Source organism: Bombina bombina, chromosome 2 (genome assembly GCF_027579735.1).
Source record: "Bombina bombina isolate aBomBom1 chromosome 2, aBomBom1.pri, whole genome shotgun sequence".
NCBI lineage: Eukaryota > Metazoa > Chordata > Amphibia > Anura > Bombinatoridae > Bombina > Bombina bombina.
This window is the reverse complement of record NC_069500.1, coordinates 821,149,593-821,175,692: the sequence shown is the minus strand read 5'-3', so window position 1 is coordinate 821,175,692 and position 26,100 is coordinate 821,149,593. Positions and strand designations below refer to the sequence as shown.

At 42.4% G+C, this 26,100-nt stretch overlaps 1 protein-coding gene across 2 annotated transcripts in view; it reads right to left on the bottom strand.

Annotated features, from left to right (window-relative positions):
- The window catches only part of AP3D1 (adaptor related protein complex 3 subunit delta 1), a 419,857-nt gene that overhangs the window by 26,497 nt on the left and 367,260 nt on the right, over positions 1–26,100 (bottom strand). For both annotated transcript variants that reach the window (XM_053703077.1, XM_053703078.1), the window contains one exon: positions 9,447–9,535. In XM_053703077.1, coding sequence (XP_053559052.1) covers positions 9,447–9,535 — 89 coding nt within the window. The remainder of the gene's footprint in view (positions 1–9,446; positions 9,536–26,100) is intronic.

The following is a 26,100-nucleotide window of genomic DNA, read 5'->3' as shown; positions in this document are numbered from 1 at the left end:
AATATATCACTGTTTGTAGTCCTCTGGCCACTAGATTAAGCATAACATCCTTCTTGAATCTGTTCACAAATAGTTTTTGCTTAGCTATTGAATAAACAAAGGCGACAATGTGTACAGGACAGTTTGCCATGTAGAGTGTGAATAAATATATCTATCTTTTTCTAAGAATAAATCTGGTTCTATAAGAATTTGAGAAGGAACTCCATCACTACTGGTGGGTCATTACCAAATTTGAAATACATGAAGGCAAGGGTAGGTAGAAAATTTATCCTTAAATCTTCCAAAACACTTATTGAAGATTAAAAAGGGCAGTAATTCTTATCTCACTCTAGGGATGGCAAAAGTTTGAAAATCAATCAATCACAAGTTGGTTTGACAAAAACGAAATTTATGTCTTACCTGATAAATTCCTTTCTCCTACGGTGTGTCCGGTCCACGGCTTCATACTTACTTGTGGGAATATTCTCTTCCCTAACAGGAAATGGCAAAGAGGCACACAGCAAAAGCTGTCCATATAGCCCCTCCTCTGGCTCCGCCCCCCAGTCATTCCACCGATGGATAGGAGAAAAAGGAGAAACCATAGGGTGCCGTGGTGACTGTAGTGTATAGAAGTAAAATTTTTTAAACCTGACAAAAAGCCAGGGCGGGCCATGGACCGGACACACCGTAGGAGAAAGGAATTTATCAGGTAAGACATAAATTTTGTTTTCTCCTACATTGGTGTGTCCGGTCCACGGCTTCATCCTTACTTGTGGGAACCAATACCAAAGCTTTAGGACACGGATGAAGGGAGGGAACAAGTCAGGTAACCTAAACGGAAGGCACCACGGCTTGCAAAACCTTTCTCCCAAAAACAGCTTCTGAAGAAGCAAAAGTATCGAATTTGTAAAATTTTGTAAAAGTGTGCAGTGAAGACCCATGTGGAAGCCACAGCCCTAGTAGAGTGAGCTGTAATTCGTTCAGGAGGCTGCCGTCCGGCAGTCTCATAAGCCAATCGGATGATGCTTTTCAGCCAAAAGGAAAGAGAGGTAGCAGTAGCTTTCTGCCCTCTCCTCTTACCAGAATAAACGACAAACAAGGATGATGTCTGTCTGAAATCCTTTGTTGCCTCTAAATAGAATTTTAAAGCACGGACCACGTCTAGGTTGTGTAACAAACGTTCCTTCTTTGAAACTGGATTCGGACACAGGGAAGGAACAACTATTTCCTGGTTAATATTCCTGTTGGAAACCACTTTTGGAAGAAAACCAGGCTTGGCACGTAAAACTACCAACACCAGATAGGGAGAAGTACACTGCAAAGCAGACAATTCAGAAACTCTTCTGGCAGAAGAAATAGCAGCCAAAAACAGAACTTTCCAAGATAGTAACTTAATATCTATGGAATGTAAGAGTTCAAACGGAACCCCTTGAAGAACTGAAAGAACTAAGTTTAGACTCCATGGAGGAGTCATAGGTCTGTAGACAGGCTTGATTCTGACTAAGGCCTGAACAAACACCTGCACATCTGGCACGGCTGCCAGTCGTTTGTGCAACAAAACAGACAGAGCAGATATCTGTCCTTTTAAAGAACTAGCTGACAAACCTTTATCCAAACCCTCTTGGAGAAAGGAAAGTATTCTAGGAATTTTGATTTTACTCCAAGAAAATCCCTTGGATTCGCACCAACGGATATATTTTAGCCATATCTTGTGGTAAATTTTCCTAGTCACCGGTTTTCTGGCTTGAACCAGAGTATCTATAACCGAGTCTGAAAACCCACGCTTAGAGAGAATCAAGCGTTCAATTTCCAAGCAGTCAGTTGTAGAGAGACTAGATTTGGATGTTTGAATGGACCTTGCAATAGAAGATCCTGCCTCAAAGGTAGCTTCCATAGTGGAACCGCTGACATATTCACCAGGTCTGCATACCAAGTCCTGCGTGGCCATGCAGGAGCTATTAGAATCACCGAGGCCTTCTCCTGCTTGATCCTGGCTACAAGCCTGGGAAGGAGAGGGAACGGTGGAAACACATAAGCCAGACTGAACGACCAGGGCGCCACCAATGCATCTACTAGTGTCGCCTTGGGATCCCTGGATCTGGACCCGTAGCGAGGAACCTTGGAGTTCTGACGGGACGCCATCAGATCCATATCTGGAGTGCCCCATAGTTGAGTTAACTGGGCAAACACCTCCGGGTGAAGTTCCCACTCCCCCGGATGGAAAGTCTGACGACTCAGATAATCCGCCTCCCAGTTGTCTACTCCTGGGATGTGAATTGCAGATAGATGGCAGGAGTGATCCTCCGCCCATTTGATGATCTTGGATACCTCTCATCGCCAGGGAACTCTTTGTTCCCCCCTGATGATTGATGTACGCTACAGTCGTCATGTTGTCCGACTGAAATCTTATGAACCTGGCCTTTGCTAGTTGAGGCCAAGCCAGGAGCGCATTGAATATCGCTCTCAGTTCCAAAATTTTTATCAGGAGAAGAGACTCTTCCCGAGACCATAGACCCTGAGCTTTCAGAGAGTCCCAGACCGTGCCCCAGCCCAAGAGGCTGGCGTCGGTTGTGACGATGACCCACTCGGGTCTGCGGAAACTCATTCCCTGAGACAGGTGATCTTGAGTCAACCACCAGAGGAGTGAGTCTCTGGTTACCTGGTCTACTTGAATTTGGGGAGACAAGTCTGCATAATCCCCATTCCACTGTTTGAGCATGCACAGCTGCAATGGTCTTAAATGAATTAGAGCAAAAGGAACCACGTCCATTGCTGCAACCATTAGTCCTATAACTTCCATGCACTGAGCTATGGAAGGCTGAGGAATAGAATGAAGAACTCGACAAGCTTTTAGAAGTTTTAACTTTCTGACCTCTGTCAGAAAAATCTTCATTTCCACAGAATCTAATATTGTTCCCAGAAAGGGAACCCTTGTGGACGGGGACAGGGAACTTTTTTTTTTTTTTTTTTTGAAAACAAGCTTTATTAAGTTCGACAAGAGATAGTTACAGTAATGTGAACAACATGCATAGTTTACAAATTCAATATGCAATAATCCTGGTGACAACAAAGATAAACTGAAAGTAAATTTACAATTCGATATCACTATGTTCACATCAGTCTAGATATATACATTTCGGGATGAGGGTAATAATCTTTAAACAACTGAGTTGGTCTCTTGCCTATAGTTCACAGTCTGTTTCTCAGCATAAACTTTGAGCTTGTGTTCTACGAGCTGAATGCTCGAGGTGTTTAATATACATTATAACCAAAATTAGTATGAACTTAGGAATTTGACATCAGGTGCCTAGACAAGGGTATATTTATGAGTTTTCAGCAAATTTGCATCATAGTGCTGAAAGTTTCTTATGGTCTGATGTCTTTGCCCAAAGGGGGCGGTATGAGCTAAGATAGAGAAGGGAGAGAGGTAGAGAGAATAGAGAAGACGAAAGAAGAGGAAAAAAAAAAAAAAAAAGGGGGGGGGGGGAAAGGGAGGGAAAAGGGAGGGGGGAGGAAGAGTCCCTGGGGTGGGGTCAGCGACCTAGGTAAATTAAATTTCCTTGCCTTCCCATGTTAGTGTCATCATTTCGTGGGTAGCTAGTCTCCCTGTTCTAAGGAAGTGGTACCGTTCCAATCTAAGTAAATCGCCCACCTTGCTTTTCCATTCTTGAACAGTGGGAACCCGTGGACTCTTCCAATGTGCTGGGATTAGTCCTTTCACACCGTTCAGCATCAAGAAAAAGAGTAAGTACCTATCTGTTCCCACCACTTTTGGGAGCCCATGATATATCAGGTATGACGGTTTGGGAGGGATAATGATTTTAAGAATTTTGCTCATCTCTCCCAACACTCCCTCCCAAAATGGTCCTATCTGTGGGCACGTCCACCATATGTGCAGAAAAGATCCCTCACCTCCACAGCCCCTCCAGCACTTCCAGTAAGTGTGGGGGTAAATTTTTTGCAGTCTTTGAGGAGTTAAGTACCACCTACTGAGTGTTTTGCAGTGCATTTCTTGTACTTTTGCTGATACAGAGGCTTTCCTGGATTTTTGAAAGATTTTCATCCAGTCCTCGTCTGATATTTCTAATCCTAGCTCTGATTGCCATCTAGAGGTGTAGCCCGGGAGGGTGGTACCCCCCCTGCTCATCACCAGTTGGTATAAGTGTGAGATAAGGTGTGTTGGGGTTTGTTGGGCGACACACAAGGCCTCAAAGGATGTTCTATGTCTGGACGGCGCGATTCGATCTTTGCACACGCTATAGTAGTGCGTGAGTTGCGCCACGCTGTACCATGATCTAAAGAGCGTTTGGTCCCACTCTGCCAGTTCGACCTGCGTCTTGAGTTTATCTTGATTCATGACGTTGGAAAAGGCTATCTCTGCGAGTGTTTGGGTCTCTCCCACCCCTCGCCCCGGGAGCGCAAATCCCAAGTCAGGGTTTTCCCATAAGGGAGTATTTGGAGAGATGCATGAAGAAACATATGAGCCCTCCTTCAGAGTCCTATCCCATACATCAAAGGTATCCTTTATCATTGGATACATTACAAGGTGCTCCGGCCGACTTTTCACCGTTATCCAGGCCAGTGCCCCAACGTTTCGTTGTCTATTTGGATCCATAACTTGTTGCTAGAGTTACGGTTCCACTCCACCACCCTCTGTAAGTATATTGCTCGTTGATATTCTCTCAAGAGCGGAATCCCCAGTCCACCCCTGTCTCTAGACATATACAAAGTGGATTTTCCAATACGAGGCCTAATACCATTCCAGATATATACTTCAATGCCTGTTTGAAGTTGTTGAAGGTATTGAGAGGCGGAGATTGCCGGTATAGACTGCATGATGTAGAGAATTCTCGGCAAGACGTTCATCTTGACGATTCCGATTCTCCCCATCCATGAGATTGTTTTGTTTTTCCAGTTGGATAAATCCCTGAGTATGTCATCGCAGATTTTTTTGTAGTTCAAGTCAACTATTTCCCGGGGACTAGGGGTAATCATTATACCCAGGTATTTAATGCTATGCCGAGCTATTTTAACTGGGCAATTTGTGGTTGAGATAGCAAACCGTTCCGGAGGTTCGGTGATATTTAAGATCTCGGATTTCAGGGGGTTAAGGAGAAAATTTGATACTAGTCCGTAATTTTTAAATTCTATTATTGCCTCCTTTAATGATGAGGCAGAGTCCGACAAAGTGAGAAGGACGTCGTCGGCATACATGGAAAGTTTATGTTCGGTTTCGCCAATTAAGAAGCCTCTCACCTCCGGGTTAGATCTGATCTTACCGGCAAGTACCTCAATTGTGAGGGCGAACAGGAGGGGCGACAGGGGACACCCCTGTCTTGTGCCGTTCCTGATTAAAAATGTGTCAGAGAGAGTGCCGTTCACTCTCACTCGCGCATTTGACGCAGAGTATAAAGACATAACAGTGTTTACAAAGCCAGGCCGAAAGCCAAACTTTATAAGCGTCGATCGAATAAACATCCAGCTGACCCGATCGAACGCTTTTTCCGCGTCTGTTGTTACTAGAGTGAGGGGTAATTTATGTAAATGAGCGTAGGTGATCATTTGTTGTACTTTAAGGGTATTATCCCTGGCCTCCCGTGCTGGAATAAAACCGACTTGATCGGCAGAAATCAGATCAGGAAGGAGCCTATTCAAGCGTGCCGCCAAGACCTTCGCAAGGATCTTTACGTCAGAGTTTAAGAGGGATATCGGCCTGAAATTTTCAGGCCTATCAGGGGATTTACCCGGCTTTGGGATCACTGCGATGTGAGCCGCCAACATGGAGTCAGGGAGCCCGGGGGTCTCTGATAGTGAGGCAAACAGGCTTGTCAACTCAGGGACGAGGACGTCTGCGTATATCTTGTAATATTTCAGGCCAAAGCCGTCAGGCCCCGGACTTTTGCCCGAAGGCAGATCTTTGATGGCTCTCTTAACTTCATCTGCCGAAATCGGGAGATCAAACTTTTCCGGGACAGGGAACTTTTTTCTATGTTCACCTTCCACCCGTGAGATCTTAGAAAGGCTAAAACAATGTCTGTATGAGCCCTTGCTTGGGAAAGGGACGACGCTTGGATTAGAATGTCGTCTAGGTAAGGTGCTATAGCAATGCCCCTCGGCCTTAGAACCGCTAGAAGGGACCCTAGTACCTTTTGTGAAAATTCTGGGAGCAGTGGCTAAACCGAATGGAAGAGCCACGAACTGGTAATGTTTGTCCAGAAAGGCGAACCTTAGGAACTGATGGTGATCTTTGTGGATAGGAATATGCAGGTACGCATCCTTTAAGTCCACGGTAGTCATATATTGACCTTCCTGGATTGTTGGTAAGATCGTCCGAATGGTTTCCATCTTGAATGATGGAACTCTGAGGAATTTGTTTAGTATTTTTAAATCCAGAATTGGCCTGAAAGTTCCCTCTTTTCTGGGAACTACAAACAGGTTTGAGTAAAAACCCAGACCTTGTTCCGCTGTTGGAACTGGGTATATCACTCCCATCTTTAATAGGTCATCTACGCAATGTAAGAATGCCTGTCTCTTTATCTAGTCTGAAGATAAGCGAGACATGTGGAACCTTCCCCTTGTAGGGAGTTCCTTGAACTCTAGAAGATAACCCTGAGAGACAATTTCTAGTGCCCAGGGATACGGAACATCTCTTGCCCAAGCCTGAGCAAAGAGAGAAAGTCTGCCCCCTACTAGATCCGGTCCCGGATCGGGGGCTACTCTTTCATGCTGTCTTGGTAGCAGCAGCAGGCTTCTTGGCCTGCTTACCCTTGTTCCAGCCTTGCAATGGTTTCCATGCTGGTTTAGGCTGGGAAGCGTTACCCTCTTGTCTAGAGGATGCAGAGTTAGAAGCCGGTCCGTTCCTGAAATTGCGAAAGGAACGAAAATTAGACTTGTTCTTAGCCTTGAAAGGCCTATCCTGTGGGAGGGCATGGCCCTTTCCCCCAGTGATGTCAGAAATAATCTACTTCAATTCCGGCCCGAAAAGGGTCTTACCTTTGAAAGGAATATTAAGTAATTTTGTTTTGGACGACACATCCGCCGACCAAGATTTTAGCCAAAGTGCCCTGCGCGCCACTATTGCAAAACCTGAGTTCTTAGCCGCTAATTTTGCTAATTGAAAAGCGGCATCCAAAATAAAGGAATTAGCCAACTTTAGTGCGTGAATTCTGTCCATGACTTCATCATACGGAGTCTCCTTTCGGAGCGAACTTTCTAGTTCCTCGAACCAAAAAGACGCCGCCGAGGTGACAGGAATAATGCACAAAATTGGTTGAAGAAGGAAACCTTGCTGAACAAAAATCTTTTTAAGCAATCCTTCCAATTTTTTATCCATAGGATCTTTAAAAGCACAACTGTCCTCTATAGGAATAGTCGTGCACTTTGCTAACGTTGAAACTGCCCCCCTCTACCTTAGGGACCGTCTGCCATGCGTCCCTTCTGGGGTCAACAATGGGGAACATTTTCTTAAATATAGGAACAAAAGGTATACCTGGCTTCTCCCACTCTTTATTCACTATGTCCGCTACCCTCTTGGGTATCGGAAAAGCATCAGCGTGCACTGGGATCTCTAAGAATTTGTCCATTTTGCACAACTTCTCTGGAATTACCAAAGGATCACAATCATCAAGAGTAGCTAGCACCTCCTTAAGCAGCGCGCGGAGATGTTCTAGCTTAAATTTAAATGCCACGATATCAGGTTCTGCCTGCTGAGAAATTTTTCCTGAATCTGAAATTTCTCCCTCGGACAGACCTTCCCTCGCTGCCAATTCAGATTGATGTGAGGGTATAACAGATAAATTATCGTCAGCGCCTGCTTGCTCATCCTCTGTATTTAAAACTGAGCAAGCACGCTTTCTGGGAAATGCTGGCAGATTGGATAAAAGATTTGCTATAGAATTATCCATTACTGCTGTTAATTGCTGCATAGTAACAAGCATTGGTGCGCTAGATGTACTAGGTATCGCCTGCGCGGGCAAAACTGGTGTTGACACAGAAGGAGAGGATGATGAACTATCCCCACTACCTTCATTTGAAGAATCATCTTGGGCAACCTTATTAAATGTGACAGTACTGTCCTTACTTTGTTTGGACGCCATGGCACAATTTGTACATACACTTAAAGGGGGAAACCACCTTGGCCTCCATACACACAGAACATATGCTATCTGAAGGTACAGACATGTTAGGCAGATTTAGGCAGGCTATTAATGCAATAAAAACGATTTTATACAAAACCGTTACTGTCTCTTTAAATAATAAAATGAACACACTTTATTTCTGCATATTCAAAAAACAATGAAGGAAATATCCGATCTTTATAAAATTTACACCCCAGTGTCTTAATGCTTTGAAAGTATTGCACACCAAATATGAAGTTTCTAGACCCTTAAATAAGCAAACCGGAGCTAATTGTTCAATTTAACCGGTTTAAAATACTACAGTCCCAGCCACAGACTTTGCTGCGGCTTTTACCTTCCTTAGGGGTTATTCACCACAGAAAAAAACCTTCCGGAGTCTGTTTCTCAGCCACAGGACCCTCTCACATGAAGGTGCATGCACTGCCTTTGGAAGTAACTGCGCAACTGAGGCGCGAAAATGAGGCCTCCTCCCTCTGCATACTAGAGTGAAGGGGCCTTTCTGACTAGATTAGGCGTCTAAACCAATGCCAGGCCTAATTAAAATGTTCCCAAAAGTGTTTCTAAGTTCATAAAACACTCCAAATGTCATAACAATATGAAATAAGCAAATCGATTTAGCCCACAATAGTGTCAACCAGTATAGAGCCCAATATATAAGCCTTTAATCTGCACTTAGTCTAAGAAAATGGCTTACCGGTCCCATGAGGGAAAAACTGACAGTCTTCTAGCATTACTATTTTTTGTTAGAAAAGAGACTGGTCATACCTGGGGCAGATAAGTCTGCAAACTGTTACACCCAACTGAAGTTCTCTGGTTTCAACAGTCCTGCGTAGTAACAGCAATGGATTCTAGTTACTGGTGCTAAAATCATACTCCTCTTAACAGAACTCTTCATCACTTTCTGTTGTAGAGTAAATAGTACAAACCGGCACTATTTTAAAATAACAAACTCTTGATAGAAGAAATAAAAACTACAACTAACACCACATACTCTTTACCATCCCCGTGGAGATGCTACTTGTTCAGAGCAGGCAAAGAGAATGACTGGGGGGAGGAGCCAGAGGAGGGGCTATATGGACAGCTTTTGCTGTGTGCCTCTTTGCCATTTCCTGTTAGGGAAGAGAATATTCCCACAAGTAAGGATGAAGCCGTGGACCGGACACACCAATGTAGGAGAAAGAAGTGCTATAAAAGTTATGTAATTAACGCCATAAGTCTAAACATTTAGGACTCACAAATATTTTGTTTCATGTTGTTGAGTTGGACCTACAGTACATATCTACTTGTGATGCATGAAGACAACAAATAGAAAAATTATGAAACACTCACCTTAGCAATAAAGGATAATGTTCCTTTTAGCTTTTGGGGCATAACAATACTTTGGACTGTAAAAACAAACTTAGCTTCATTGGATACACCTAGGAAGAGAAGGGTTTATAAAATCAATAATGTAACAGCAGGTATACAGTGCTTCAGATGCTAATGAATATAAACTGAAAATACATCTTAAAAGTAGATTTAAAGGGCTATGAAACCCAACATTTTTCTGATTCAGATTCCGATAAAGTATGACATTTTAAACAACTTTCTAATTTACTTCAATTATTTTTCTTCATTCTCTTGGTATCTTTTGTTGAAAAGCAGGGACATTTGCTTAGTAGCTGGCCCATTTCTGGAGCACTATATGGCAGCTGTTTTGCAAGGTGGTTATCCATTTGCAAGAGCACTAGAGGGCAGAACTATTTCCTGTCATGTAGTGCTCTAGATGCTACCTAGGTATCTCTTAAACACAGAATATCATTGGAACAAAGCAAATTATATAATAGAAGTAAATTGGAAACTTATTTTTTTTTAATGGTCTGCTCTGTCTGAATCACAAAAGAAACTTTGCGTTTCATATTGCTTTAAATGTAAAAAACCGACCTGCTGAAAATGTATGGACAAAATTACTTGTATGAAACCAAATTTTTTTTCGTGATTCAGACAAAGAATATAAATTTAAACCAAGTTTCCAATTTACTTATATTATGAAATTTGCTCCGCTCTCATGGTAGTTTCATTGAAATACCTAGGTAGCATCTGGAGCACTACTTGGCAGGAAATAGTGCTGCCATCTAGTGCTTTTGCAAATGGATACAATTCTTGCAAAACTGCTGCCATATAGTGCTCCAGACATCTGCACAGTCCCTGCTTTTCAACAAAAGATACAAACGGAACAAAGAAAACGTGATAGACATAAATTAGAAAGTTGTTCAAAACCGCATGCTCTATCTGAATTCAGAAATTAAAAGACACTGAGTGATATATGGATCTACTTCATTCACAATTTTACCAATAGAGTAAAAAAAAAAAAAATCATATTTTGTAAGGCTATATTTAAACAAATTCCTTTAATGCAAAGTGAACAAAACCAAAGTCAAAGTAGTGCTCTTGTACTACTCTAGATGAGGCTATAGCTAATATACCATACCCCCCAACTGTCCCAATTTTTGTGGGACAGTCCCGATTTTAGGGGTCTGTCCCCCTGTCCCGGGTTGCTAGCCATCTGTCCCGATTTGCCCCATGCATTTAAAAACAAAACAATTTTTTTTTTCAATTCTATTGGGTCCATACTCAGAAGCAGCTGGCTTTGCTCTCACAAGGTTAGATACCTGCTAGATTAACTTTGGAAAAGGAATGGTGTGTGGGTTAAGCAGGAGTAAGAAGGCTGTATACACTCTGACCACGGGTAATGGTGACCTCTCTAACCTACCTATGGTAGTGATGATGTCTAACCCCTGGTGATAATACTAGCATGCCTTCAGTTTTATACAATGAGCAGTGCTAATACCAGGGTAACGAACAGTGGCAGCAGCAGACTGCCAGATAATGTACTTGCCAACCCCAGGACCCCATACAATGAATTACAGATAACCATATATGATGTAGTGTGTGTGTCTATCTGTATCCATAACTGTGTGTGTGCATCTGTATGTATAAGTTTATGCTATGTAGTGTGTGTGTGTCTGCATGTATAAGTGTATACTATGTAGTGTCTGTGTATCTGCATGTATAAGTGTATGCTATGTAGTTTGTGTGTATCTGCATGTATAAGTGTATGCTATGTAGTGTGTGTGTATCTGCATGTATAAGTGTATGATATGTAGTGTGTGTATCTGCATGTATAAGTGTATGCTATGTAGTTTGTGTGTATCTGCATGTATAAGTGTATGCTATGTAGTGTGTGTGTATCTGCATGTATAAGTGTATGCTATGTAGTGTGTGTGTGTATCTGCATGTATAAGTGTATGCTATGTAGTGTGTGTGTATCTGCATGTGTAAGTGTAGGATATGTAGTGTGTGTGTGTGTGTATCTGCATGTATAAGTGTATGATATGTAGTGTGTGTGTGTGTGTATCTGCATGTATAAGTGTATGCTATGTAGTGTGTGTATCTGCATGTATAAGTGTATGCTATGTAGTGTGTGTATCTGCATGTGTAAGTGTAAGCTATGTAGTGTGTGTGTGTATCTGCATGTATAAGTGTATGCTATGTAGTTTGTGTGTATCTGCATGTATAAGTGTATGCTATGTAGTGTGTGTATCTGCATGTATAAGTGTATGCTATGTAGTGTGTGTATCTGCATGTATAAGTGTAAGCTATGTAGTGTGTGTGTGTGTATCTGCATGTATAAGTGTATGCTATGTAGTTTGTGTGTATCTGCATGTATAAGTGTATGCTATGTAGTTTGTGTGTATCTGCATGTATAAGTGTATGCTATGTAGTTTGTGTGTATCTGCATGTATAAGTGTATGCTATGTAGTGTGTGTGTATCTGCATGTATAAGTGTATGCTATGTAGTGTGTGTGTGTATCTGCATGTATAAGTGTATGCTATGTAGTGTGTATGTATCTGCATGTGTAAGTGTATGCTATGTAGCGTGCTACTGTGCATTTTTGCTGACTTTAAAGGCCAGAATCTAGAATATTAATGGGGAATGCCGAGAGCAGTTTTAAATAATTTATTATTAAATGTCCAATTAAGATAAAAATATTTAGCAACGTCTTTGCAAAGGCTAATTAAAAACATAGCTCACATAGCCATACCAGTGGTTTGATTTGCTGCTTAAGTGTATTAAAATATATTACTTTATTTTGAATTTTATTTATATTACTTTAATCTTATGATTTTTTAAGCCCCGCCCACCACATTTCCATTTTTTGCCGCAGGGGTGGGGGGGGGGGGGGGGTGTCCCTCTTTTGAATTTTTAAATGTTGGGAGGTATGAATATACATGTGTATCCTCCAACCAGTGATCATATCCTCATCTGGGGAAGAATGAAGGTGTTCCAGAAATTAACTCCATGAATGAGTCGAACACATCAAAAGAAAGGAATTTGTTTAAAAAGGTTATGTGGTACTTGTTGAATTCTACTATGGGAACAAGCACATTCCATTTGCTTATTTTTTTAGATAAAATAAGGCAGTCTTCAAACAATACCTAACACAGACCAAAACAAGTGAACATAACACAAATCTGAATTACAAAACTAATACTCATATTGATTACAAGCTTGCCTTTGAAAACTTTAACCCCTTAATGACAACTGACGTACCAGGTACGTCATGCATTAACAAGCAGTTAATGACAATGGACGTACCTGGTACGTCAGTTGTCTAACAGAGTGCTGGAAGTGATCACAAATGCTTCCAGCAGCTCTGAGGGTATTGCAGTGATGCCTCGATATGGAGGCATCCTGCAATACCACTTTACAAGCCTCCGATGCAGAGAGAGCCACTCTGTGGCCCTCTCTGCACCGGTAGCGATAGTGCCGGGTGTGGTAGCGATAGTGCCGGGTGTGAGGGTGTGCGCGCGCGTGCACGATGCGCGAGTGTGCACGTGCGCGCGCGTGCACCATTAGCCACACTGACACCAATGAATGAGGGCAGAGAGGGGAAAAAAAGGGAATTTTTTTTAAAAAAATATAAAAGGATCTGGGAGGGGGTGGGGGTATTGTGGGGGGCTGCTACACTACAGAAATAGTTTTTTAAGTAAAAAATAAAATAAAAATACTTTTTGGGGCCAAACTGGGTACTGGCAGACAGCTGCCAGTACCCAAGATGGCGGTAATTAGGTAGGGGAGAGGGTTAGAGAGCTGGAGGGGGGATCAGGGAGGTTGGGGCTAAGGCAGGGGTCCATCACAGCTAAAATACTTTATTATTTTTATTTAAAAAACAACAACTTTTATTTAGTACTGGCAGACTTTCTGCCAGTACTTAAGATGGCGGGAACAATTGTGGGGTGGGGGAGGGAAGAGAGCTGTTTGGGAGGGATCAGGGGGTGGGATGTGTCAGGTGGGAGGCTGATCTCTAAAATTAACCCTGCAAGCTCCCTACAAGCTACCTAATTTAACCCCTTCATTGCTGGGCATAATTAACGTGTGGTGCGCAGCAGCATTTAGCGGCCTTCTAATTACCAAAAAGCAACGCCAAAGCCATATAAGTCTGCTATTTCTGAAAAAAGGGGATCCCAGAGAAGCATTTACAACCATTTGTGCCATAATTGCAGAAGCTATTTGTAAATAATTTCAGTGGGAAACCTAAAGTTTGTGACAAATTTTGTGAAAAAGTTAACTTTTTTTTTTTTGATCGCATTTGGCGGTGAAATGGTGGCATGAAATATACCAAAATGGGCCTAGATCAATACTTTGGGTTGTCTTCTAAAAAAAAATATATACATGTCAAGGGATATTCAGGTATTCCTGACAGATATCAGGGTTCCAATGTAACTAGCGCTAATTTTGAAAAAAAAAAATGGTTTGGAAACAGCAAAGTGCTACTTGTATTTATGGCCCTATAACTTACAAAAAAAGCAAAGAACATGTAAACATTGGGTATTTCTAAACTCAGGACAAAATTTAGAAACTATTTAGCATGGGTGTTTTTTGGTGATTGTAGATGTGTAACATATTTTGGGGGTCAAAGTTAGAAAAAGTGTGGTTTTTTCCATTTTTTCTTCATATTTTATTATTTTTTTTTTTAGTAAATTATAAGACATGATGAAAAACATAATTTATGTAAGAACTTACCTGATAAATTCATTTCTTTCATATTAGCAAGAGTCCATGAGCTAGTGACGTATGGGATATACATTCCTACCAGGAGGGGCAAAGTTTCCCAAACCTTAAAATGCCTATAAATACACCCCTCACCACACCCACAATTCAGTTTAACGAATAGCCAAGAAGTGGGGTGATAAGAAAAAAGTGCGAAAGCATATAAAATAAGGAATTGGAATAATTGTGCTTTATACAAAAAAATCATAACCACCACAAAAAAGGGCGGCCCTCATGGACTCTTGCTAATATGAAAGAAATGAATTTATCAGGTAAGTTCTTACATAAATTATGTTTTCTTTCATGTAATTAGCAAGAGTCCATGAGCTAGTGACGTATGGGATAATGACTACCCAAGATGTGGATCTTTCCACACAAGAGTCACTAGAGAGGGAGGGATAAAATAAAGACAGCCAATTCCTGCTGAAAATAATCCACACCCAAAATAAAGTTTAATGAAAAACATAAGCAGAAGATTCAAACTGAAACCACTGCCTGAAGTACTTTTCTACCAAAAACTGCTTCAGAAGAAGAAAACACATCAAAATGGTAGAATTTAGAAAAAGTATGCAAAGAGGACCAAGTTGCTGCTTTGCAAATCTGATCAACCGAAGCTTCATTCCTAAACGCCCAGGAAGTAGAAACTGACCTAGTAGAATGAACTGTAATCCTTCGAGGCGGAATTTTACCCGACTCGACATAGGCATGATGAAATAAAGATTTCAACCAAGATGCCAAAGAAATGGCAGAATCTTTCTGGCCTTTTCTAGAACCGGAAAAGATGACAAATAATACAAAGCTCTAACAGCATCCAAAGAATGCAATGATTTCTCCTTAGCATTCATAGGATTAGGACATAATGAAGGAACCACAATTTCTCTACTAATGTTGTTAGAATTCACAACCTTAGGTAAAAAATTCAAAAGAAGTTCGCAGCACCGCCTTATCCTGATGAAAAATCAGAAAAGGAGACTCACAAGAAAGAGCAGATAATTCAGAGACTCTTCTGGCAGAAGAGATGGCCAAAAGAAACAAAACTTTCCAAGAAAGTAATATAACGACCAAAGAATGCATGGGTTCAAAAGGAGGAGCTTGAAAAGCCCCCAGAACCAAATTCAAACTCCAAGGAGGAGAAATTGACTTAATGACAGGTTTTATACGAACCAAAGCTTGTACAAAACAATGAATATCAGGAAGATTAGCAATCCTTCTGTGAAAAAAGAATAGAAAGAGCAGAGATTTGTCCTTTCAAGAAACTTGCGGACAAACCTTTATCTAAACCATCCTGAAGAAACTGTAAAATTCTCGGTATTCAAAAAGAATGCCAAGAAAAAATGATGAGAAAGACACTAAGAAATATAAGTCTTCCAGACTCTATAATATATCTCTCTAGATACAGATTTACGAGCCTGTCACATAGTATTAATCACAGAGTCAGAGAAACCTTCTTTGACCAAGAATCAAGCGTTCAAACTCCATACCTTAAAATTTAAGGATTTGAGATCCTGATGGAAAAAAGGACCTTGCGACAGAAAGTCTGGTCTTAACGGAAGAGTCCACAGCTGGCAAGAGGCCATCCGGACAAGATCCGCATACCAAAACCTGTGAGGCCATGCTGGAGCTACCAGCAGGACAAACGAGCATTCCTTTAGAATCTTGGAGAATACTCTTGGAAGAAGAACTAGAGGCGGAAAGATATAGGCAGGATGATACTTCCAAGGAAGTGATAATGTATCCACTGCTTCCGCCCGAGGATCCCGGGATCTGGACAGATACCAGGGAAGTTTCTTGCTTAGATGAGAAGCCATCAGATCTATTTCTGGAAGTTCCCACATTTGAACAATCTGAAGAAATACCTCTGGGTGAAGAGACCATTCGCCCGGATGCAACGTTTGGCGACTGAGATAATCCGCTTCCCAATTGTCTATACCTGGGATATGAACCGCAGAGATTAGACAGGAGCTGGATTCCGCCCAAACCAAAATTTGAGATACTTCTTTCATAGCCAGAGGACTGTGAGTCCCTCCTTGATGATTGATGTATGCCACAGCTGTGACATTGACTATCTGAAAACAAATGAACAACTCTCTCTTCAGAAGAGGCCAAGACTGAAGAGCTCTGAAAATTGCACGGAGTTCAAAAATATTGATCGGTAATCTCACCTCCTGAGATTCCCAAACCCCTTGTGCCGTCAGAGACCCCCACACAGCTCCCCAACCTGTAAGACTTGCATCTGTTGAGATTATAGTCCAGGTCGGAAGAACAAAGAAGCCCCCTGAACTAAACGATGGTGAACTGTCCACCATGTCAGAGATTGTCGTATAATCGGTTTAAAGATATTAATTGAGATATCTTTGTGTAATCCCTGCACCACTGGTTCAGCATACAGAGCTGAAGAGGTCGCATGTGAAAACGAGCAAAGGAGATCGCATCCGATGCGGCAGTCCTAAGACCTAAAATTTCCATGCATAAGGCTACCAAAGGGAATGATTGTGACTGAAGGTTTTGACAAGCTGATATCAATGTTAAACTTCTCTTGTCTGACAAGGACAGAGTCATAGACACTGAATCTATCTGGAAACCTAAAAAGGTTACCCTTGTCTGAGGAAACAATGAACTGATTGGTAAATTGATCCTCCAACCATGATCTTGAAGAAACAACACAAGTCGATTCGTATGAGATTCTGCGAAAATGTGAAGACTGAGCAAGTACCAAGATATCGTCCAAATAAGGAAATACCAAAACCCTGTTCTCTGATTACAGACAGAAGGGCACCGAGAACCTTTGAAAAAAATTCTTGGAGCTGACGCTAGGCCAAACGGTAGAGCCACAAAACTGGTAAAGCTGGTCTAAAAAGAGAATCTCAGAAACTAAAAGTGATCTGGATGAATCGGAATATGCAGATATGCATCCTGTAAATCTATTGTAGACATATAATGCTCTTGCTAAACAAAAGGCAGGATAGTCCTACAGTTACCATCTTGAATGTTGGTATCCTTACATAACGATTCAATATTGATAGATCCGGAACTGGTCTGAAGGAATTGACCTTCTTTGGTACAATGAAGAGATAGAATAAAACCCCAGCCCCTGTTCCAGAACTGGAACTGGCATAATTACTCCAGCCAACTCTAGATCTGAAACACATTTCAGAAATGCTGAGCCTTTGCTGTGTTTACTGGGACACGGGAAAGAAAAAAATCTCTTTGCAGGAGGCCTTAACTTGAAGCCAATTCTGTACCTTTCTGAAACAATGTTCTGAAACCAGAGATTGTGAACGGAATTGATCCAAATTTCCTTGAAGAAAACGTAAACTGCCCCATACCAGCTGAGCTGGAATGAGGGCCGCACCTTCATGGGTATTTAGGAGCTGGCTATAGGTTTCTATAAGGCTTGGATATATTCCAAACTGGAAATGGTTTCCAAACTGATACCGCTCCTGAGGATGAAGGATCAGGCTTTTGTTCCTTGTTGTGAGGAAAGGAACGAAAATGATTATTAGACCTAAATTTACCTTAGATTTTTTATCCTTTGGTAAAAAAGTTCCCTTCCCTCCAGTAACAGTTGAGATAATAGAATCCAACTGAGAATCGAATAATTTATTACCCTGGAAAGAAAGGGAAAGCAAAGTTGACTTAGAAGACATATCAGCATTCCAAGTTTTAAGCCATAAAGCTTTTCTAGCTAAAATAGCTAGAGACATATACCTGACATCAACTCTAATGATATCAAAAGATGGTATCACAAATAAAATTATTAGCATGTTATAGAATAATAATAATGCTATAAAATTATGATCTGTTACTTGTTGCGCTAAAGCTTCTAACCAAAAAGTTGAAGCTGCAGCAACATCCGCTAAAAATATAGCAGGTCTAAGAAGATTACCTGAACATAAGTAAGCTTTTCTTAGAAAGGATTCAATTTTCCTATCTAAAGGCTCCTTAAATGAAGTACTATCTGCCATAGGAATAGTAGTACGTTTAGCAGGAGTAGAGACAGCCCCATTAACCTTAGAGATTTTGTCCCAAAACTCTAATCTGTCAGATGGCACAGGATATAATTGCTTAAACGTTTAGAAGGAGTAAATGAATTACCCAAATTATTCCATTCCCTGGAAATTACTTCAGAAATAGCATCAGGGAGAGAAAACACTTCTGGAATAACTACAGGAGATTTAAAAACCTTATTTAAACGTTTAGATTTAGTATCAAGAGGACCAGAATCCTCTATTTCTAATGCAATTAATACTTCTTTAAGTAAAGAACGAATAAATTCCATCTTGAACAAATACAAAGATTTATCAGCATCAACCTCTGAGACAGAAACCTCTGAACCAGAAGAACCATTATCAGTATCAGAATGATGATGTTCATTTAAAAATTCATCTGAAAAAAAGAGAAGTTTTAAAAGACTTTTATGTATACTAGAAGGAGAAATAACAGACATAGCCTTCTTAATGGATTAAAAAAATAAAATCTCTTATGTTATCAGGAACACTCTGAAAATTAGATGTTGACGGAACAGCAACAGGTAATGTAACAGTACTAAAGGAAATTTTATCTGCATTAATAAGTTTGTCATGACATGCAATACAAACAACAGCTGGAGAAACAGATACCAAAAGTTTATAGCAGATACACTTAGCTTGGTAGCTCCAGCACTGGGCAGCGATTTTCCTGAAGTATCTTCTGACTCAGTTGCAACGTGGAACATCTTGCAATATGTAAAAGAAAAAACAACATATAAAGCAAAATTGATCAAATTCCTTAAATGACAGTTTCAGGAATGGGAAAAAAATGCCAGTGAACAAGCTTCTAGCAACCAGAAGCAATAAATAATGAGACTTAAATAATGTGGAGACAAAAATGACGCCCATATTTTTTTGCGCCAAAAAAGACGCCCACATTATTTGGCGCCTAAATGCTTTTGGCGCCAAAAATGACGCCACATCCGGAACGCCGACATTTTTGACGCAAAAAAACGTCAAAAAAATGACGCAACTTCCGGCGACACGTATGACGCCGGAAACAGAAAAAAAAATTTTGCGCCAAAAAAGTCAGCGCCAAAAATGACGCAATAAAATGAAGCATTTTCAGCCCCCGCGAGCCTAACAGCCCACAGGGAAAAAGTCAAATTTTTTTAAGGTAAGAAAAAATGATTGAAACAAATGCATTTATCCCAAGTATGAAACTGACTGTCTGAAAATAAGGAATGTTGAACATCCTGAGTCAAGGCAAATAAATGTTTGAATACATATATTTAGAACTTTATAAAAAAGTGCCTAACCATAGCTTAGAGTGTCACAGAAAATAAGCTTACTTACTTACCCCAGGACACTCATCTACATGTTGTAGAAAGCCAAACCAGTACTGAAACGAAAATCAGCAGAGGTAATGGTATATATATATAAGAGTATATCGTCAATCTGAAAAGGGAGGTAAGAGATGAATCTCTACGACCGATAACAGAGAACCTATGAAATAGACCCCGTAGAAGGAGATCATTGCATTCAAATAGGCAATACTCTCCTCACATCCCTCTGACATTCACTGCACGCTGAGAGGAAAACCGGGCTCCAACCTGCTGCGGAGAGCATATCAACGTAGAATCTAGCACAAACTTACTTCACCACCTCCATAGGAGGCAAAGTTTGTAAAAACTGAATTGTGGGTGTGGTGAGGGGTGTATTTATAGGCATTTTAAGGTTTGAGAAACTTTGCCCCTCCTGGTAGGAATGTATATCCCATACGTCACTAGCTCATGGACTCTTGCTAATTACATGAAAGAAATAATGGTATCTTTAGAAAGTCCATTTAATGGCGAGAAAAACGGTATATAATATGTGTGGGTACAGTAAATGAGTAAGAGGAAAATTACAGCTAAACACAAACACCGCAGAAATGCAAAAATAGCCATTGTCATTAAGGGTAAGAAAATTGAAAAATGGTCCGGTCATTAAGGGGTTAAAAAAGCAAGAAATATCCAACTTATAATGCTTCATGGATTTATGCAATGCAGGCTTACTATGATCAAATCCTTTCTGCCCCAAAAGTAGAATGTCCTTGACGATTGCATTTTAATGTCCTGTGGTCTGTAAAGTCTACCAAATGCTGATTGTGCTGAAGTAAACAAACTGAAATGATCAAGCTTCATGCAAGGCTGTCACTTAGTCTTTTGCATACTTTCACAATGGTTCAGAGCCATCAGGACGACAAGCCAATGGAACTGCTACATACCTGGTGTAAGAAGCCTACACCATAAAATCTCTCTTATTCCTAATATAATAGTGTGGAAGATGTATGACCCTAGCACTGGAAAGGATAAAAATATAATCCGTTTTCTTGATATCACTGGTACTTTGGATATATTTGAGATTTTAGAAACATGGTTCTTTGGTAAGAATTGAGAATTCCTAAAAAAAAACAACTTATTTTTGTTTCATTTTTATTGTTTTTAAAGGAACACACAGAACAGTGCCTAGTTCAGAAACAAATTATGTTGTGGAATAGCCTTAAAATATAAAACTTAAAAAGGATGGTGTCACTCATAGAATGGGATCCTTAATAATACTATACAAAGCAGATTTTCACAGAAATAAAGTGCAGATACCTCAATCTTTTAAGAACTAATGAATACATTCAGTGTCACACTATTATGAATAGAGAATGTCAACCTATATAAAACAAAATTTATGCTTACCTGATAAATTTCTTTCTTTCCGGATATGGTGAGTCCACGGCATCATCAATTACTGTTGGGAATATCACTCCTGGCCAGCAGGAGGAGGCAAAGAGCAGCACAGCAAATTTGTTAAGTATCACTTCCCTTCCAACAACCCCAAGTCATTCGACTGAAGGGAAATGGAGAAAATAGAGAAAAAGGAGAAACACAAGGTGTAGAGGTGCCTGAGGTTTAGTAAAAAATAATGGTCTTAAAAAAAATGGCGGGCCGTAGACTCACCATATCCGGAAAGAAAGACATTTATCAGGTAAGCATAAATTGTGTTTTCTTTCCTAAGATATGATGAGTCCACGGCATCATCAATTACTATTGGGAACCAATACCCAAGCTAGAGGACACAGATCATTAGTGAGGGACAAGGCAGGTAACCTAAACAGAAGGCACCACCGCTTGAAAAACCTTTCTCCCAAAAGAGGCCTCAGCCGAGGCAAAAGAATCAAATATGGATAAAGTATGCAGAGAGGACCATGTTGCCGCTTTGCAAATCTGTGCCATAAAAACTTCATTTTTTAAAAGACCAAGAAGAGTAGACAGCTCTCGTGGAATGAGCCGTAATTCTCTCAGGAGACTGCTGATCAGCAGTCTCAAGCAAAACTAATTATACTTCTCAACCAGAGAGAAAGAAGTAGCAGAAGCATTCTGACCTTTATGTTCCCAGAGAAACAAACCAACAGGGCAGAAGACTGGCGAAAATCCTTAGTCGCCTGTAGATAGAATTTAAGAGCACGTACAACATCCAAGTTGTGCAACAAACGTGCCTTATGAAAACAAGGATTAGGACATAGAGAAGGAACAACAATTTCCTGATTAATATTACCATCCAAAACAACTTAAGGAAGGAAACCTAACGTACTACGAAGAACCGCCTTATCGGCATGAAAGATAAGATAAGGCAAATCACACTGCAAAGCTGAGAGTTCCGAGACTCTCCGAGCAGAAGAGATAGCAATAAGAAACAAAACCTTCCAAGATAACTTAATATCAATATCAATGGAATGCAATGGCTCAAACTGAGCCTGCTGCAAAACTTTAAGAACAAGATTAAGGCTCCAAGAGGAGCAACAGACTTAAACACAGGCCTGATTCTAACCAGGGCCTGACAAAAAGATTGCACATCTGGCACATCCGCCAGACGCTAGTGTAACAAAATGAATAGTGCAGAAATCTGACTCTTCAGAGTAACAACTGATAAACCCTTCTACAGATCTTCCTGGAGAAAAGACAAAATCCTAGGAATCCTCGCCCTACTTCGAGAGTAGCTCTTGGATTCACAGAAATAAAAACATTTACGCCATATCTTATGGTAAATCTTTCTAGTAACAGGCTTGCAAGCCTAAATCATGGTCTCAATGACCGTCTCAGAAAAAAGCACACTTAGAAAAAACAAAGTGTTCAATCTCGGAGTCGGCTTCAGAGAAACGAGATTTGGATGAAGGAATAGACCCTGAGACAGCCTCCAAGGTGGAAGAGATAAAATCTTTACTAGGTCTGCAAACTAGATCCTGTGAGGCCACGTAGAGGCTATTAGAATTACCGATGCTCTCACTGGCTTGATACGAGCAATGACTCGTGGAAGGAGAGCAAACGGAGGAAAACAGGTATGCTAGACTGAAATCCCAAGGAACCGCTAGAGCATCTATCAGAGCGGCCTGCGGATCTCTTGACCTTGAACCATACCTTGGAAACTTGGCGTTCTGCCGAGACGCCATCAGATCCAACTCCGGCACCCCCCATTAGAGGGTTAACAAGGAGAACACCTCCGGATGGAGAGCCCACTCCCCAGGATGAAATGTCTGTCTGCTCAGGAAGTCCGCTTCCCAGTTGTCCACTCCTGGAATGTGGATGGCAGATAGAAAGCAATTGTGAGCTTCCGCCCACCGAACAATCCGAGCCACCTACTTAATGGCTTAGGAACTGTCAGGGTTTTTTCCCTGCTTTGTTTGCCATGTGCTGCTGGCAGCCATTTTACTCACGTTGCTTGCTGAATCTAGTTCAGAGTGTGTGATGCTGCTCATTTCCTGCACGCCCTCTTATGGCCAGACTGTTGTACTTCATCCGTGTGAGACAGGTTGCAGTCTCAGAATTGTGAGGTCATCACTTATTATTTAAAGGGCCTTTGTTCAGTATGCTTTGCCCTTGCTTTGTCTCAGACTTGTTTGCAAGTTCCTGTGTTCCAGTTCTGTGTATTACCTGGCTAGTCTGACGTCTCTTCTGGATCCTGGTCCCTGGCTTGTTCCTGACTTTGCTGTTCTTCTTGTTCCTGATTCCGGCTCATCTGACTACTCGCTTTGGCTCCTGACTCGGCTCGTCTGACTACCAGCTCTGGCTTTGACTCCTTGCTTGTTATTCGACTTGTGTACTTTTTTTTATTAATAAAGGTGTGATTATTTTTGCACTTCTTGTCTCAGTCTGATTCCTGGCACCCTGACATTATGCAAGGGCCATGAATCCTAATGGTACTAGTAATCCACCTTTACCTACAATTATTTCCAGGATTGATGAACAGGATCATCACTTGGAACAATTTGCACTAGCCCTGCAAACCCTGCTGACTCACACTGCACATTTGGACCAGAGTGTCCCACAAGTTATGGCTGCTCCTGTTTCCGCTGCTGCACCTAGTCCTACCAGGAGCATGTCTGGTTCTGCACCTCTACCTCAGCGTTATGGAGGCAATCCTAATCAGTGCAGGTTTTTTTTTAACAAGGTGGGCAGTTACTTTGAGATGTTACCTCGGTTGTTTCCTTCTGATAGAGCTAAGGTGGTGTGACGGATACCCCTACTGGGTAGCTCCGCCAAACGGGTCCTGCTTCCTCCCTGCCAACTGCAGCTATGTAGCTGGCAAGTGACCACAGCCTGTAGCCACCCCTGAAGCCCGACAGCATCAGTACCCAGGGTCCCACCCTGTGACAGACTGCAGCTACCCAGGCTGGTTAGCTCTGCCTGAGGATCCTTTCTCTGCCTGGAACAGGCTGCTATGTAGCTCAGGAAAGGGATTTTAGCTGGAGCTCACCTAAATAACTAGACAGACTAGCCTTCAGGTGAAACAGGAACTGATTTTATTGTACAACATACACTCCTTTTATACACACAGCTCATCTTGATAAGACAAAGGACAATCCAACTATTTTCCCGCCCCTCCAGACTGACCGGCGCCTCCATAGGAGCCACAGTCCCACATAATCTCAATACATAGGGGTGGCGGTTTCGGGGTGATCCCGGTGGAGCGGCGGCACTTCCGTCCCCAGATTTCACAGTCCAAAAATCAGCATGATTCGTTACTGGGGACCGGAGTTACTGTCTGTTGAAGTTATGGGGTTAGGGGTGTCCAAAACCCCCGGTTCCCAAAGGAGCTCCCCTCTGGTAATTTGTCCACCTCTTGTCCACCCTAGGGGCTACTAATCCCCAAAGAGCGGAGCTCTGGGGCACATGGTTGCTGGAGCGACCAGGGGTAAAGTTAGCGGGTGTCCTGCGGCCGACCGGGAGTTCCAGGAGCCTGGACAGCCTGAGAGGGGTTAGGCGGGTGTTCGTTGTGAGGCGGCCGACCGGGAGTTCCAGGAGCCCGGGCAGCCTAGGAGGGTTTTCCTGGTCATACACCAGCTCTTTTCTAAACAAGTTTGGAACACAAAACCATGCAACCAAAAGCTTCCAGAGATGGTGGTTGCTCTGAAGAGCCCAAAAACACTGATAAAAAACAGGGGTGAGGTTGTAGTGGGTGTTGGGGGTATCCTTAGCTGTCAGGTATCCATGACATCTCCCCCCTTCCAGTTCGGCAGACCCGGCTAGACCCTTAATGGGTTGGCCAAGGGCTGTCCGACGGTTGCCCTCCACTTCTCGGTTGCTGGGAAAGGTTATCCCATCTCTCCTGAGCTTGGGGCATCCTGGGAGGTTCCTGCTGGCGTTTATACCCTGCGCCCTGAGCGCAGGGATAGTCACATAATGCAAAGTCCCAAACATGTTTGCTAAGGCCGGCTCCCAAACAATTGCTGTTCCACAAGTTCTAGTGTCCTTAAGTTTCATGGCCAAACTGTCTCCCTCTGTGACACTCTGTTGAGTACCAGATGACCCACCCACAAACAAAGCCAGCACCGGTTTCCCGGCTATATACCCACCCCAGACGGTAGGTTGAGGTTGCTCCTTGGTGGGGCAGGCAAAACTCGGGTGCCCAAACTTGTCGCACCAACTGCATGAGTGGGTACCCCCCTGGCCTGCCCCCTGTGAGATATACTCCAGGACAAAAAAAGGGTATAGACCCTGCTAAGCTACTGAGGGGAGAGACCGTCTGCCTCTTCTCCCGAGAAGGAGATCTATTGCTGGGGAGGGAGGTCTGCTACCTCCGCTCCATGGGAAACTGTGCTGCCGCTGGGGAGAGAGACCGACTGTCTCCTCTCCCAGAAAGGGGTTCTGCTTACGGGGAGTTATTGACATCTATCTCTACCTGCAAGGGGTTCTCTGTAAGGGGAGGGAGGACGACTACCTCCGCTCCCAGGTTTCCTGGAGCTGTTACAGGTGCTGCCCTGTTGTCAGCACTTCTGCAGGGGTGGCTCCCTTGTCCAAGTCTATAAGCTCAGAGCCAGACTGCTGATCAGGATCCAGCAGTCCTGGTTCCCTTTCTCTTTGCTGCCACTGCTCCACAGAGAGCTCCATGAATCCCAGAGGACTGCACCCCAAATATGTATGCCCCTGGCACGCTGCTTAGCGAGATCCAGCAGCCTCTTGTATTCCTTGACCAGTGCCTCTTCCTGGTCAATTATAAAATCCAGATCGTCCAGCAGCCAGGTCTCCTCCAAGAGATCCAGCAGTTCCTCTTGGAGCCCAGAGATATCCTCCAGACCCTGGTCTGTCTCGCTCCCAAACTGTGGGTCCTCTCTTTTTGTAAACAATCCAGGGCCGCCGAAGCCAAAGTCCTCTGTGGGGGATCCTTCCTCCAGCCATGGCTGCACTTGCATAGCGAGCCATTGGAGGGCCCGATAGCCGTCCTCCACCCACATCTCTTGCTGGATCAGTCTATGTAGAACAGCTAGCCATTCCTTCTTTGGCTGTTCTCCCAGGAAAGGCAGTCTCACGGTCCACCGTACCCGGAATCTCGTGTCATTCGTGGGGAGGACCTTTCTATTTTCCTGCTCCTGTTGCAGAGCCTCCCACCA